The sequence below is a fragment of the Labrus bergylta genome, chromosome 2, assembly GCF_963930695.1.
Source record: "Labrus bergylta chromosome 2, fLabBer1.1, whole genome shotgun sequence".
NCBI classification, from domain to species: Eukaryota; Metazoa; Chordata; class Actinopteri; order Labriformes; family Labridae; genus Labrus; species Labrus bergylta.
The window spans coordinates 26,012,825-26,027,576 of NC_089196.1; the positions used below are offsets into that span (position 1 = coordinate 26,012,825).

At 42.0% G+C, this 14,752-nt stretch overlaps 2 protein-coding genes across 2 annotated transcripts; both read left to right on the forward strand.

The window, feature by feature from the left end:
• Positions 1–54: 54 nt before the first annotated feature.
• Positions 55–4,329, forward strand: si:dkey-190g11.3 (uncharacterized protein LOC567059 homolog). Its single transcript, XM_020648350.3, has 6 exons — positions 55–201; positions 1,379–1,559; positions 2,472–2,576; positions 2,726–2,866; positions 2,955–3,005; positions 3,554–4,329. The coding sequence occupies exons 2-6, from the start codon at positions 1,392–1,394 to the stop codon at positions 3,743–3,745; spliced, it is 657 nt and encodes a 218-aa protein (XP_020504006.1). The 5' UTR covers positions 55–201; positions 1,379–1,391; the 3' UTR covers positions 3,746–4,329.
• A 716-nt stretch (positions 4,330–5,045) lies between these two features.
• plk2b (polo-like kinase 2b (Drosophila)) lies at positions 5,046–10,856 on the forward strand. Its single transcript, XM_020648353.3, has 14 exons — positions 5,046–5,267; positions 5,366–5,473; positions 5,603–5,719; positions 6,001–6,130; positions 6,331–6,514; positions 6,658–6,856; positions 7,017–7,164; positions 7,415–7,509; positions 7,812–7,944; positions 8,093–8,173; positions 8,539–8,698; positions 9,078–9,207; positions 9,328–9,438; positions 9,829–10,856. The coding sequence occupies exons 1-14, from the start codon at positions 5,082–5,084 to the stop codon at positions 10,018–10,020; spliced, it is 1,974 nt and encodes a 657-aa protein (XP_020504009.2). The 5' UTR covers positions 5,046–5,081; the 3' UTR covers positions 10,021–10,856.
• Positions 10,857–14,752: the final 3,896 nt, after the last annotated feature.

The following is a 14,752-nucleotide window of genomic DNA, read 5'->3' on the forward strand; positions in this document are numbered from 1 at the left end:
GTATTGGACACACCAGGCCTTATATAAGCGTGGACTACAGTTTTGATTCATTTCTAGCCATGACTCGTATCAGCCAGTAAGCTGCATGCATCTGATAGGCTGTGTGTGAAGTTACAGGGCGGGCTGTGGTGTGACAGATCGCCCTTTTGACTGGAGGATGTGCAGACTCAGTGCGCAGCCGCAGACCAGGGAGCGTGTCAGGTAGGCTGAGCAAACACGTCTGTCTCTACAAATCTACATTTTCCAGTTGTAACTCTACAAATGTAGGAAAGCGGTGTCACAGTATTCGTAAACCTTGCTTATGAGCAGGTGCACTATCAGGGAAACGAGGGTATTTACTTTTAATGCTGTGCAGAGAATTTGTCCAAATTCAGGAATCCTGAGATTTTTTTGTTCTTCCCATGCTTCTCTGGAATAGTCCAGTGTTGGTGGTTCGTCTTTGGTTACAGAGATCCTGTACATGCATTCCTTTCACAAACCATGCTGTCGTTTCAGTTTATGACCTCGGAGTGGTAAACAAAACTTTTCTAGAGGTTTCTGAATGAGAAAAGGTCACAATGGCTCCCCCTGCTGTTGGAAAAAGGTGCTCTGGTGATATTTGTTCTTTGTGGTTCATGATTAACAGCAAAAGTGGCAGACATCAAATAAGTGTTGCTACATTAGCTGCTACTGAAGTGAGCTATATCTGTTTACAAAGGGTCAGTCTTTGGTTATTTTTATCCTGGGCAAAAGAAACAGATGACAAACAGCAAACTATTTTTAGTATACAATAAAGGCAGGCCTACTCATCAAACAACATGTGGTTTCAAGTGTTTGACTAAAAACATTTGAGTCAAACTTGTTTATTTGAAGAGATATTTTGGATCTGCCAATTGTGACTCGAGCTTCAGCGTATATAGTTTCCAATAAGTAACAAGAAAAACGTGTCTTTAATACATAGTTTGTCAACCAGAGAGCAAGCAGTAACTATTTTATGTTTTCTGTAAAATGTCTAGATCATTAACAGGACAGAGTTCAAATGTTTGATTTGTTGGGGCGCTGGTAGCCTAGTGGTTAGTGCCTGCGCCCCATCTACAGAGGGCCTGGACCCCCAAGCGGGCAGCCTGGGTTTGGATCTGGATCCTGTGGCTCCTTTCCCACATGTCATCCCCAACTTTCTCTCTTTTCCCCATTTTTGCCCAACCACTGTCCTATCTCTTAATAATGGAATATAATACCCAAAAATAAACCTTAAGATTTTTTCTTTCATTTGTTTGTCATCATTTGAGTGCGAAGTGTTCAGAGTGTTTCAGTTTGATGATCTTTGGCATGTGACATGTGATGCAGACGCTGTAAAATCAACGAGTAATACAGATCTATTTTGTATCATATACTGCAGGTGACCGTTTGCAATGGAGGACGCCATTGAGGTGATTCTGCAAGACGACAGCAAGGTCCTTCCTACCACCAGGTCTCATCCTCTGGTGTCGGCCTGCACAGGCGTTGTGCTCACGGGACTGTACGGCGTCTGGAGCCTGTTTGCTCTGCCTGGCTTTCGCAGAATCCCGTGGAACCTCAAGGTTCTTGAGATATCCTTTTTTCTGTTCTCGCCTGCCTGCTTTGCCGCGTTTCTACCTTTTTCAAAAATAAAAACTGCATGCTAGTTTAAAATAAAATGAGATGGAATGACATGGAACTTGCGGATTAACCATAATAAGTGCTTATTTGGGAGCATAGTGCTCCGTGAAACAAATGTGGATGATGAAGAAAATGGTAAGTCTCTGATACTTTAAGGAGAACTGCACAATCTTCTACAGTGAAGGACAAACTGTGCTGTGCAGGATTCCATTTTTGTAACATAATAGGACAATTTTTATTTCACTGTCAGTACAAGATTAAAAAGAAAACATGATGGTCAGGAGCAGATCATCAGAAATTGGGTAACTTCAAATTTCATTTTTCTCTTAAAAAAAAAAAAATATATAAAATTGTCTAGACGCTCTTTCTGTATCCCGTATATATCACTTCAAACATGTCTTGCTGGATGAACAGTGGCATTGGGAAGATCACAGATTAAAGCCCGTTTACCACAGATGTATATGTAGAGGTAGAGAGAGAGAGATCTGCTTAGCGTGTCATTTAGCCAGATATGGTGAACCAGTTCCTCTGACAGTGAGTGGGAGATCAGACTCAAGGATACAGTCATAGCACTCAGAAAACCTGACTGTTATGAACAGAAGAGAGCCTGTTCTTTAAAAGAAGAAAAATCTGAAAATGTTGCTGATGTAATGTTTGGTTGGAGTGTCATAAAAACTAGACCAATGTTTTTACTAACTTACTAATTTGACTTTGTGCTGAAGTTGAAGTTGAATAACAGACTAATCTACAACAAACAGACTGTGGAAAAAAAGCTGCAGAAATAAGTTTTCACCTTTTCATGTTTCTGTTGTAATGTGATCACACACTTACAGCATGTTTGCACTGTGGTCCAGGTTCCTTATTTGCCCTCCAGTAAAGATCAGACACTGAACACTATGAAGCTGCTTGAAGGACGAACCGGCCGATTGGCAGATCTGGGATCAGGAGACGGAAGACTGGTTAGTGAGTGGAAGCTGTTAGGAAGTGATGAGAGTCAATCTGACATATTAGTTTAAATTCAGTGTGGGAAGTCAATGCTAGTGTGCTCTGTTTTGACTCTAGTGGCGTGCTGTAGTTGTATTTTACATGCTTCATGTTGAATTTGCAGGTGTTTGCAGCCTCTTCGGCTGGTTTCCGGTGCACAGGGTTTGAGATTAACTCCATTTTAGTGTCGTATTCCAGGAACAAGGCGCGGTGGAGAGGACTCCCCTCAAGTCAGGCAACCTTTGTGAAAAAAGACTTCTGGAAGGTAAGAGTTTGACACGATTTCTATCTCTTCTTAAGCCTGATGATTAAGTGTTTCTAATGAAATCTTTGTGTGGTTTTTGTTTTCATAGATTGATTTATCGCCATACAACAATGTGACAGCTTTTCTTTCTCCAGAAGTGGTGAGTGTGTTAGCATTCTTGTTGACTTTATTTTAGCTGGGTAAGTCATTTAAAACACATCTGAAATGTCTAGTTGAGTCACTTGTTCATATATGCACTCACAGTTGGAGACTTTCCCTGTCAGACTTGAGGAGGGGGGGGGGGGGGGCGTGTCAGTAGGACACGACGTGAAAAGGACAGCACAGAAGTGGCAGATGAATCAACAGAGTCTGACGCTATGTTGGCAGTTTTTTGCCTTTTATATCAATGCTTTCTGCTTGCTGAATATAAGAAGCAGCTTCATTATGGTCACGATGACGAGCACGCTGGTCGCTCCAGGGTCCTGTGTTATTAAAAAACATGAACTCTGCCCTCTTGTTTGCGGGGAACTTTTCTGAATATTACCTGCTTCGTTTTCACATTTGCTCACCCCAACATCACAAACTCATTTTCCTAGGGGGCTGGTCGGAAAAACTCTGGTGAAACTCTGGTGTGTGAAAACACAAATACATAGCATCTGATTGCTAAGCAACTAAAATAGCCTTTTATGAGTGTTTTTTTTTTTTTAGATGGGGGTTCTCGGTGAGAAGCTGTTGAAAGAGCTTCCTGATGATGCCCGGGTCATCGCTTGTCGTTTTCCTTTCCCTGACTGGCCGCGACAGTCCTCTGCCGGCTCAGGTCTCGACCAGACGTTTGCCTATGATATAAGAAACGTGCGCTCCCACCTGAGGAAGTTGTCCAACACGGCGTGTGTGGAGTAAGTCGTGGTGTTGCTTATAGAGTTTGTGTATTTTATTTTTTCTTCAGTTAGAAGCACTGATCAGGGGTTGTCCTTTTTGAAAGATGTCTCTGAACACTGAAGGGATGAGAGGACTCTGACTAAGCCAGACAAGATGTCAGGATGATTCTGACATCACTCAGGCCCTGCACTATACTGTATGTTCAATCTTTGCACTGCCAGAACACACTCAGCCTGTTTCATGTTGCTCACAGCGTTCATGTGAATACCAACATGCTCTGCTGTCTGGAATATGGCTTGGATTTAAAATGTCGATCAAACAGCTCTTCCTCTCCAAATACTTTAACTTCACATCAGCTCTAATAAACCTACTTTACTTTAGCCACAGAAGGGATAGTGTGGGAAGTGTTGCATTTCTTTGCCTTTAAAAGATGTCCTCAGATACCCCCATGTTTAAAACTGTCACCTGGCCTCTGAGAGCCGTGGAATAAACTTCTGTGTAGAGAAAAGGTTATTTACTGTAAGAGCTGTGGTGATGTGTGTAACCCAGATTGTGTGTGTTTGACCGTTTTCTTCGTTTTATCACAAATAAAATAACTTTCCATGCACACGACTGGAACTGTCTTACTCTATCTAGTACATGACGTGACATTAAGATTATATTGCTATATGTACATTACTTTAATGCGTCCATAGTTCATAGACCAGGTTCATGTACTCGCAGACCACTTAAAAGTTTCATCAAGTCCAACATGTCAGTCTCTAATCGCTATGTACACAGTATAAACTATAGTCGACGAGGTTTCAATGGCGAAACCTGCTCTGCATCCTAAATGTCCAGCAGAGGGTGCTAGTGGCCCAAACTGACTTTGGTGCAGACACACAGGAGAAGGTGAGCCTTGAATGGAATACAAATGGTGCTAAACCTCTGCATTGTGGATGCTTTATTGTCCAGATGCGTCCGACTTTGAACACCTTTTAATAATATTTAGCGCCAAAATGTTTTCATGCTCAGATTCAATGAACCTAATGTGTAAACAAACAAGCCTATCCAACATGTCCTACATTATTATTAGTGTCGTGGGTGGCAACTGCTGATCGAATCAATTATTCTTCAGGAGTTATCAGGAAACCTATTCTGTTTTATTTCCTTTGATCATGTCGATGCCATCATCAACACCTCTGTACACGCATTGGTAATCAATATTATTCAGACCTCATGCTCTCCTTTCACACCGTGACGTCAGAGAGAGGGCGGCAGACAGCGGGAGGGGAAGGGGAGGGTGCCAGGGTATAAAAGCAGTCAGGGACGGACTCCGGGCTTCATTCTGAGTCTGGAGCTGTAGAAGACGTCTCTCATGGAAGTACAGAGAACTATCGGGCCCCCACAGACGATCAGCAGCAGTATGTGTGAGGCCACGCAGAGGTCAGGCGAACCTCGCCGAAAGAAGACGGACGAGCGCAGTGCGCCCTCGGAGATGGCCAGGATTATCACGGATCCCGCCACGGGGAAGTGCTACTGCCGGGGGAAAGTTTTGGGAAAGGTAGCGCACGCACAGACATATCTGGCAACTTTTCCGTTTGGATATACCGCTTAAACCCGAAGACGCAGCATTATAACGTTGTTTTCCTCATTTTTCAGGGAGGTTTTGCGAAGTGCTATGAGATGACCGACCTTTCCACCAGCAAAGTTTACGCAGCCAAAATCATCCCGCACTCGCGCGTGTCCAAACCTCACCAACGGGAGAAGGTAAGCGCGCGCGGCTGCTGCGTCTGTGTGTGTGCCTTGTGCGCACAGATTTGTCTTTTTCTAAATATCACAGAATGACCTCAAATAAGCAGCGTGACCATTTTTTGTCTCTCCCCTTTATCCCATCAGATTGACAGGGAAATTGAGCTGCACAAAGTTCTGCACCATAAACACATTGTGCACTTTTATCACCATTTCGAGGACAAGGAGAACATCTACATCCTGTTGGAATACTGCAGTAGAAAAGTAAGTCTCTAACAGGGGAGTTTAGTCCCTGCTACAGTTGTGATTGAAATTTTGGATAACACCTGCATTGCACCTAAAGTCAATGAGGCAGCATGTAGGTGCCATGCATTCTGCCTCTACTAGAACGTTTTTTTAAATAGATATTATTATTATTATTATTATTATTATTATTATTATTAGTTTTATTTCCAAAGAGGAAAAATGTGTTTTTTTTTAATGGGAAAAGTAGCACTTGTGGAAAAAGCCCTTTAATCATTCATTTCTCTTCTGACTCTTTACAGTCATTAGCTCACATCCTGAAGGCTCGCAAAGTGCTTACAGAGCCAGAGGTGCGTTATTATCTCCGGCAGATTGTCTCTGGTCTGAGGTACCTGCACGAACAAGAGATCCTTCACAGAGACCTGAAACTCGGTAAGGAATCCATGCATCAGCGACGAAAATATTGCTGAGACATTTTGTGCACAATAATAAGAGATGCATTCTGTACAGAGAATGACTCTCGCTTCTTTCTCATGCTTTCCCTTTGATCTGAAGAGGATGAGTGCATTACATTATTTAGCCTTTGATCTCCTATCGAGTGCTCATCGTTTCATTCCCTCTCTTCCCTGCAGGTAACTTCTTTGTGAGTGAGTCGATGGAGCTCAAGGTCGGGGACTTTGGTCTGGCTGCCAAGTTGGAGCCAGCAGGAAACAGGAGGAAGACGATCTGTGGAACTCCCAACTACCTGTCCCCTGAGGTGCTCAACAAACAGGGCCACGGCTGTGAATCAGACATCTGGGCCTTAGGCTGTGTAATGTGAGTAGGCACACTGTAAATGATTAACCATTAAATCATTCATGTTAGTATGAAAAATATGAGTTATTGTTGAATTGCTATTGTTGTCAGATTAAGTGCATTTCAGTGACATTGGCTGACATTTGCCCTTCGTTCTTCTACAGGTACACCATGCTGTTGGGCAGGCCGCCGTTTGAAACCACCAACCTGAAGGAGACATACAAGTGTATAAGAGAGGCTCGTTACTCCCTGCCCTCCTCCCTCTCACCACAAGCTAAGCAGTTGATTGCCAGCTTGCTAGCCAAGATCCCCGAGGACAGACCCAACCTGGACCTCATTCTGAGACACGACTTCTTCACACAGGTATGACACCATCATCTGTTCTCTCTCTCTCTCTCTCTCTCTCTCTCTCTCTCTCTCTCTCTCTATGGTCTGTCCATCTTTCTAGATGTCACATTGTTGGCTATAACAGTGACCCTCTAACCACCAGTTGCACACTGACCCACTTCCTCTCTCTCCGTAGGGCTTCAGTCCAGAGCGTCTGCCAGCGAGCTGTTGCCATTCAGCACCAGATTTCCACGTCTCTAGTCCAGCCAAGAGCTTCTTCAAGAAAGCTGCCGCCGCACTGTTTGGTGGGAAGAGAGACAAGGTCAAATACTACGAGACTCTAAGTGAGTTTTACATCAGCCACTAAGCAATCATGTACCAAAAAGTAAAGACACTTGTCTCAGCCAATCGTTTTTCACTTTACCAAACTTATGTTTGGTGAGGCAGGAATCATGAAATCAATTTTTTTCTGACCTTATTGCAAGCACATTAATCATTTTATCAGGTTTTTCTCGGATGTCAGTTTATGTAGCTTCAGCTGAAAGAGGCCATGCTCTGATTATTTTTTTGTGTCCTGTCATTTGCTTTTTATAGACAAATTAACCAAAGAGGAAGAGGAGATCTACAAACTGCAGCACGACCTACAGAGAACTGTGATCAGCCAACAACAGAGCAAAAAGATCCCTGAGGTAAGAGCTACAGAAAACTGAATATCTACCACAGTGTTGGATATATTGTAGGTACATTTTTTCACAGGGCTATTAAGTGAAGAGGTTGATTTTAAATTTCATGTTGCAAGAGAATACAGTGACTCACTCTGATGTAGCACTAAACTTTATAACAAGCACAGCTTGAGAACAAACTAAAAAGCACTTATTTTCAACCTCTAAGCCAATCACTATGAATCTGTGGGTGACCGCTGAGTCATAGTAGGAAGAGATGATCTAAACTCGCAGTTTCTCAGTCCTGTCGTCATTGATTCTCACCTCAGAATGGAAGTCTACTTCCGCCATCTGCTGAGAGCCCTGTCGCCCCGGCAACAGAGAGCCAGTCTCCGACGACACGAGACACCATCCGCCTCATCGTCAGGGGGAGTCTGGGGAGCTGCAGCAGCAGCAGTGAATGTAAGTTCACCTTGTTCCACACAATTCCAGCCCTGTGTCTACATGAATGGGTTTTTAAATAGAAAACCCAAAATGTGTAAAAATGCATTGGTGATGCAGGCAACAAGTTAAGTGACCCCATTTCTATTGTTTTTTTTCTTTCTTTAAGGCCTGGAAGACAGCACAACAGGAAGTGTAGCTGAGACTGTTGCCAGTGTTTTGAGAGGATGTCTGGAGAATATGCCAAAAGGTGAGTTCAATTGTTGCAATACTTTTCTAAGCTATGATCTCTTATTGTTATTCTTAAGATAATTCTACCAAAGCTCAACCAAGCCTTGTAACAAATAGACGTGTTTATCAAAGAGCTTACTAGACTGAAGATACACTCCCTGATTTTGTTACCCAACTTCCCTCCCAGCACCGTGTTGCTGCATAAAACCTGAAGTACACAGTTTATAGTTAAGGGAGCTGTAGGACATTTTGGAGTTCAGCTAATCTCATTGGTGCTTTAACAAAGTCAGGGGTCCTACAAGGTTGCTCAGTTGATGCTGTCCCCTAAGTCCTTCCTGTAATTGTATTCTAATCCTCCACGTCCTCTGTGCTCTCACCCTGCAGCGGACGACATTTCTCAGGGCTCTAACAGCTGCAGTCTTCAATGGGTGACTAAATGGGTGGACTACTCCAACAAGTACGGCTTTGGCTACCAGTTGTCTGATCACACCGTGGGAGTCCTCTTCAACAACGGCACTCACATGAGCCTCCTGCCAGACAGAAAGTAGGCACTTTTTCAAGCTTTCACAGCACTCCACCTTCGGTTTGAAAGATCTTAGTCACACAAAATAATGGATGTAGCTTGTTCGAGCATGCTGGAGTGCATTGAAAAACCAGTTAGTGGTTTGAAAAGAGGGAAGGGATCGCTGTAACTTGTTCTGTTTGAGTATGTTATTCTCTGAGCCAGAAAGTCAGAAAAACAAAGCGCTCATATTCACCTGAGAAATCATACTGAACTTTTTTCAAGGACGTGCAGAAATATGGTTGTCTAAAAAAAAAAGTTTATAAAATGTTAAGGAGATGCGTTGTTTTTGTTGTTCTTTGTTGGGTATTTGTTTATCTGAGTGGTTGTTTAACTCTTGGTCTCCTTTGTATCTTTCCAGGACCATTCATTACTATGCAGAACTGGGTCAGCGCTCCGTCTTCCCCACCTGCGAGGTTCCTGAACACTTTGTGGGTCAGGTGACTGTGCTCAAGTACTTTTCCCACTACATGGAGGAGAACCTGATGGACGTAAGTATCTTAGTCCTCCACACCTCTGTCTTTTGTCTTTCTTTCCCTTGAGCGTTAGAAATGATGGCTTTCATGTTGCAACCTGTCTAATCCTGATGTGTGACTCCTTTGCTTTCTCAGGGAGGGGACCTGGGCAGTACGACAGACACACACATGCCCAGACTCTACCTGCTGCAGTGGCTCAAGTCCGACCGCGCCCTCATGATGCTCTTCAACGACGGCACCTTCCAGGTAAACAAAAGCACTAATAGAGGAGTGCAACCGTTGCTGGGCATGCTCAGAAGAGCACTGTTTAGGTGCAATGCATAACACAGTATTCAGTGTCTTGTGAGTTCATGTGGGCTTGGCACTTTTTTTTTTACCAAGTTTACTAAAGTGCTGCACAGTAAGATTAAAAAGAAGAAGAACACCGTAAAATCACATAAAAGATTGTTGGAACAGTAAAATGCAAAAAGAGAAAACAGCTTAAATCCATAGAAAACAAAAAAATACACAGTATACAGACTACTACATCTACTTACAAAATAGAAGGGAGGGTTTGACTATCAATTAAGATAAACATCAAATTGCTATGGATGGAAAAAACCCCTGAAAAATAACAACCCTTTTCTATCTCCACAGATCAACTTTTACCATGACCACACCAAGATCATCCTGTGCTGCCAGAGGGACGAGTACATGCTGACATACATCAACGAGGACCGTGTCTCCAAAACCTTCAAGCTGAGTTCCCTGCTGACGTCCGGCTGCCCGCACGACCTTCGAGAACGAATGGTGTACTCTCTCAACATGCTTCTGCAGAGAGCCAGCTAAACCAATACAATCATATGTTTGGACTATGACAAAAAAATAAGACTGATCCACACGTTGTGCTGCTGCAGTGCTGCAGTGGAACCAGGATCTGCGCTGGAAGGACAATAGAGGATGGACCGGTGGAAAGTTAATTAACATTCCAACACTGTTGCACCTTCGTGCCGTTGGGAAAATAATACAGACAGACTCTGTGGATGGGGAAATGAAATGTAGCGCAATGAAACCGGATGCTAAAGGGCTGATTTGTATGTTGATTGTAAGAGGAGAAGAAAGACTGGGCATGTTGGTACGAATGTGAACCTCATATTTTTAGGGGAGGGAAAATGTACGATGTTTGGAAAGTAGAGACAGAACGCTGGGCTGGCACCAGCTTAAATGTGTACAGTACAGTGGATACTGTTTTATAGAGACAAAGAATAAACTGATGCTCTGAGTGTAACCAGAGCTAAACTGTGGAAGCCTGTAAATGATGTACAGTGAATGTCACAGCCCACTCAGCAGTGCAGAGGAATGATTGCTAATGTGTGCGGAAGCTACGGAGTCCGGCTGTTTTTATGTGTGTGTGTGTTGTGTGTGTGTGTGTGAGTGGGATGGGTGTATCATCACATTAACTTTGAAAAACTGTGATTTATTCTCTTTACTGACAGATGGATTGAGCTGAGATCAGGGATGATGAGTTTGGTGGGAGAGAGAATTACATTAACAAAACAGTACCAAGGATCCTCTGAGGGTCACTTCAGAGCAATTACCACCTTGGTAGAAAATGTCCTACATAACTTATTGTGTAGTATTTATTTATTTAATAATAATAAAAAAACATTTTGCAAAGAAAAAAATTGTCCTGAGTTGTGTCGTCCTCGTTTATGTTCTTCTGATATCTAAAGACCAACCTGAAAATGAACTATGTCCTCGTTTCGTATGTTATAAACACAGTGTTCATGCACTGTACGGTGTGTTTAGAAGTAATTACACTCTTATCTGTCCAATTCAAAGCAAGTATTTAATCTTGAAAGTTGAGCGTGCAGCAGGAAAAGGGCACAGAAAGAGAGATGGATGGCTTGTTTACAGGAGGGATGTTTATTTTTCTTTCCAAGGCCAAAACTTTCCTCTTCAGTGATTCAAAAAAGATGGCAGAGCCTGTGCAATGTGGCCGTCCTTGTCGCACATTTAGACACACACTGACAGGCCCACATTACTTTGCATACAAACAAGGGCACGGAACGACTAATAGGCAGGTAGGAAATAAATAAGGAGCAGTCACATGCTGCCACTGTGACGCGGACTACACCATGTCAGCAATTGCATCAGAGCTTTTCAGGCAACGTGTCTACAATTCTTAGTTATCATTTCCCATTCACTGACCGTAACCATGGAAACAAGCAGGCACTGGCCACTTGGTGAAAGTCAGAGATAAATTAAGGCTGTGTAATAAAAACATCACAGATTCCTCCTGCTGAAAGTCAGAACTCACCCATGACATACTTGTGCTACAACGATGGCTCATTTGGTTTGTATCCGAGTGGCTTTCAGCAGCGCTCTCTCTGTTCTCTGCCCGAGTAATCTGTTGAACACCACTCTTCCATCGGCGCTTATGTAATGATGGAAGTTGAACATGGATGTTTGAGTCATCCCTTTAGATATTCTGCCAGAATATCTGTGTTTGTCAGAGTTCAATAATGAATGCCGCATGCATAAACATACCAACAGACAGAGATAGAACAGGAAGTAGCCTAAGAAGAAAGAGCAGGAATTATTCATGACGACACCTCTAGGTCTGAGTGCCTGTGTTTTGACAGTAATGGCCCATGGAATGGATGCCTTAGTCAGACAGGAATAGATTTCATTGTTGATGTGCAGTTTTTTGGCCTTTCAGGGCATTTCTACCCCCTGGCTCTAACATCTAAACAGAAGGAGAGCCACTCCATCACATGGATGAAATTGTTTTATGGAAATTAATAACATGCTGCAAGGTGGCATGAGGAAAAAAAGCAGTTTCTCTAGAATAAAAATGTTTCTTAGTCCATTGTACATTTAACTCTTGTAATCATTCCTGAAATTCAGGTCACGTCTGAATCTCCTCTGTGACTCAGCAAATGTTAGTTTTACCGGTCTCATGGGAACCTTCTCCACGCCTTTAAGCACAAAACATAGATAAACTAATTAGAAAACCCAGTGGAGTTCAGAAAGCTACGACTGTGAGTTCACTTGATGTTCTTGGTGCCACTACTGTTTTTTTGCTAATAGCTAATGCAAGTTTTCAGTATCACCCACACAAAGCTGTTCCTCTGTTATGCCCCGTTGAGAGTGGGAAAAGCCTTGTGCGTGCGGCCTGGCTTAGCACTGCAATGAGTCTAAGCCGGAGCGACAGTGGGGATCTTTATACCTCAGCTTCTATCATAAAGTTCTCCGCAGGCAGAAGAGTGAGTCAGTTTGGCATTAAAAGTGATAGTAGGCACATTCTGCCAGGAAGAAAAAAAAAACCCTACTTTGATATGTGCATACACTGGGAAGCTCCTGAGGGATTAGAAGGCCTTTGCATATCAAATGTCAACACTCCTCTCCTCCTACTATGTAGACAAAAACAGATGTACTGATAGAGCAGGGATGACTGTAGCGATGCTCATCCTTTGCTGAGGAGACATGAGCAATGCAAAGAAGTCAAAGTTGCGAGAACAACACTTGGTCTGATAAGGTTTCACTTAAAAAAGTATCTCTTGAATTTGTTATGGATTAAAGAGGTTTTTGTCGTGTTTGCTTTCCACCCAAGTAATTATGTGATGAAAATTACTTTTGGAAGAAAAACTAGTAGGCCCTCATAGGCCTACATAGAAATATAAATCTGGCTTATTTTGAAAGTGTGAAAAAAATCATTTAAGCATTTTTTTTTTAAATATAGGCCAATGAAATTTAAATTATTATCTTGTTTTATCCAGTTGGCTATTAATGACGTCAACATTAACTTCTCGTTCAGCAATTTGATTGGTAGGTAGGTACACCTTAAAGGTAACTAACCATGCAAGTGTGTGTAAAAAAGTGTTACTTTTACACCTTCTAGATAAAGAATTAGGCTATAGTTGTTCTATTGTTTTGGTAAAATACAACAACAATGGACCCAATGTTTTTTGCGGTATGAAAAGAGGGAGAATAGATTATATTGGCGGCGGGGATCAGAGACTGCTAATGCAGCCAGCAATGATAAAGCTAATTGCTTATGTTGAGGATTGTGATTACAAACAATATGGACAATGAGAACAAAGAAGAGGACGAGGAAGGGAAGAACAGTCGGAACCGGAACGAGCATTGTAAACTGAAAATAAGATACTTAAGTGCTGTGTGTCTGTATGCTAGACAGCTGTTAGCTAGCTGGTCTTGTGGCTTTCTGTTGTCATAGCAACCTTAAATTAATCTGCTTTTCCGTGACTTTTTCCAAGCAGTGTTATTGATGTTTATCTTCACAGTCGAAATATTCTAAATATGTACAGAAGCTTTTATAGTGGCTATGGTTGGGATTGCAATTGTTGCTGGTTGTTTGTGCACTTTTTGATGATGTTTATGAATAATGTAAGGAATTAAATGTGCTTGAGTTATTTTTAGTAGCCTAATGTAGGTTAATTTCTTTAAGCAGGAAAGGGGAATTTTGTTTTGCTGTAGTTATATTAGTTGGCATACGCTCAGTTTGAAGTAGAGGAGTCAGTAGGATGCAGTGATTATTTTACTCTATAATTTACTGTTCATGTTCTCTTGCCTGATTGCTGTCGTTTCCTACAATCAGCTCTCAAAAAAAGGTTTTTCCTTTCTAGCTCAAAATAGATCCTTAGTGTTGTTACAATATCTGCTGGTTCATTCATGGACCAAAGTGTTCTAGCAAATCTGTGTCTAATTAAGTAACAAAGAGCCCTCCAATTCTAGCGTCTTTGAAAAGAGATGTATCATTTTGTTTTTTTTAGCTCTTTCTTTTTGTCAGTGTAGGGTAGTAAACTGTTTAGGAGCCTCTCTGTTTCTCAGACAGGCACCGAAGTATCATATATGATTCAAGTGATGGTAACATTCGTCCTTAATATTTAACACCAGGCCTCCATACAAACATTTCTCTGTCTGCATACAGCATGGTCTCTAATGTAGATCTAGTGTCTCTAATCAGGTTAACTCACTTTCACCTGTATGTAAATGTATATAAATATGTTGCATGTTATTTCCTTTAACATTTGATATGCAATATAGATTAGATTATTTTTTTTTTTATATATTTCAGATTATATTAGTTAGGTTTGTGACAGGGGACTGTGCCAAGCACACCCAGATTTATTTATTTTCACTTTGGAAACTCTTGTTCTTGTGCTTCAGTAAATTTCATCTCAGCACCCCTAAAATAATAACAGGGGCCAGATTTGGGAAATTTGACAGACATTTTGCAAATATCTTAATTTTATATTTTAGAAATCATTTTGAAGTTAAAAAAAATATATTTTGCTACTGTCATACAGCATACCTTAACCCCCCCCCCCCCCCCCAACCATAGATCATCAACCATAGACTGTAATTATTAAGAGACAAAGCCTGAGTGACGTCACCCATGTGTTTACTGCTGGGCAGGGGGATTTGAAAGCTTGTCAGTTACAGCCATGGTGGAAATGCTTTCTCTCTTTCAGTCAACCTAACGACAGTCTAAGAGAGATAGAGCTGAAGCTGGGCATAAGCCTTGTGACAAACACCTCGCCCGCCCGTCAATCAG

Bases quoted from the DNA above. Each gene is read 5' to 3' on its own strand.
- si:dkey-190g11.3 (XM_020648350.3), top strand. From the start codon at position 1,392: ATGGAGGACGCCATTGAGGTGATTCTGCAAGACGACAGCAAGGTCCTT. The intron at 1,560-2,471 runs GTTCTTGAGATA...ACTGTGGTCCAG, and splicing joins GAATCCCGTGGAACCTCAAG to GTTCCTTATTTGCCCTCCAG. The intron at 2,577-2,725 runs GTTAGTGAGTGG...TTGAATTTGCAG, and splicing joins GATCAGGAGACGGAAGACTG to GTGTTTGCAGCCTCTTCGGC.
- plk2b (XM_020648353.3), top strand. From the start codon at position 5,082: ATGGAAGTACAGAGAACTATCGGGCCCCCACAGACGATCAGCAGCAGT. The intron at 7,510-7,811 runs GTAAGAGCTACA...TTCTCACCTCAG, and splicing joins AGAGCAAAAAGATCCCTGAG to AATGGAAGTCTACTTCCGCC. The intron at 7,945-8,092 runs GTAAGTTCACCT...TCTTTCTTTAAG, and splicing joins CTGCAGCAGCAGCAGTGAAT to GCCTGGAAGACAGCACAACA.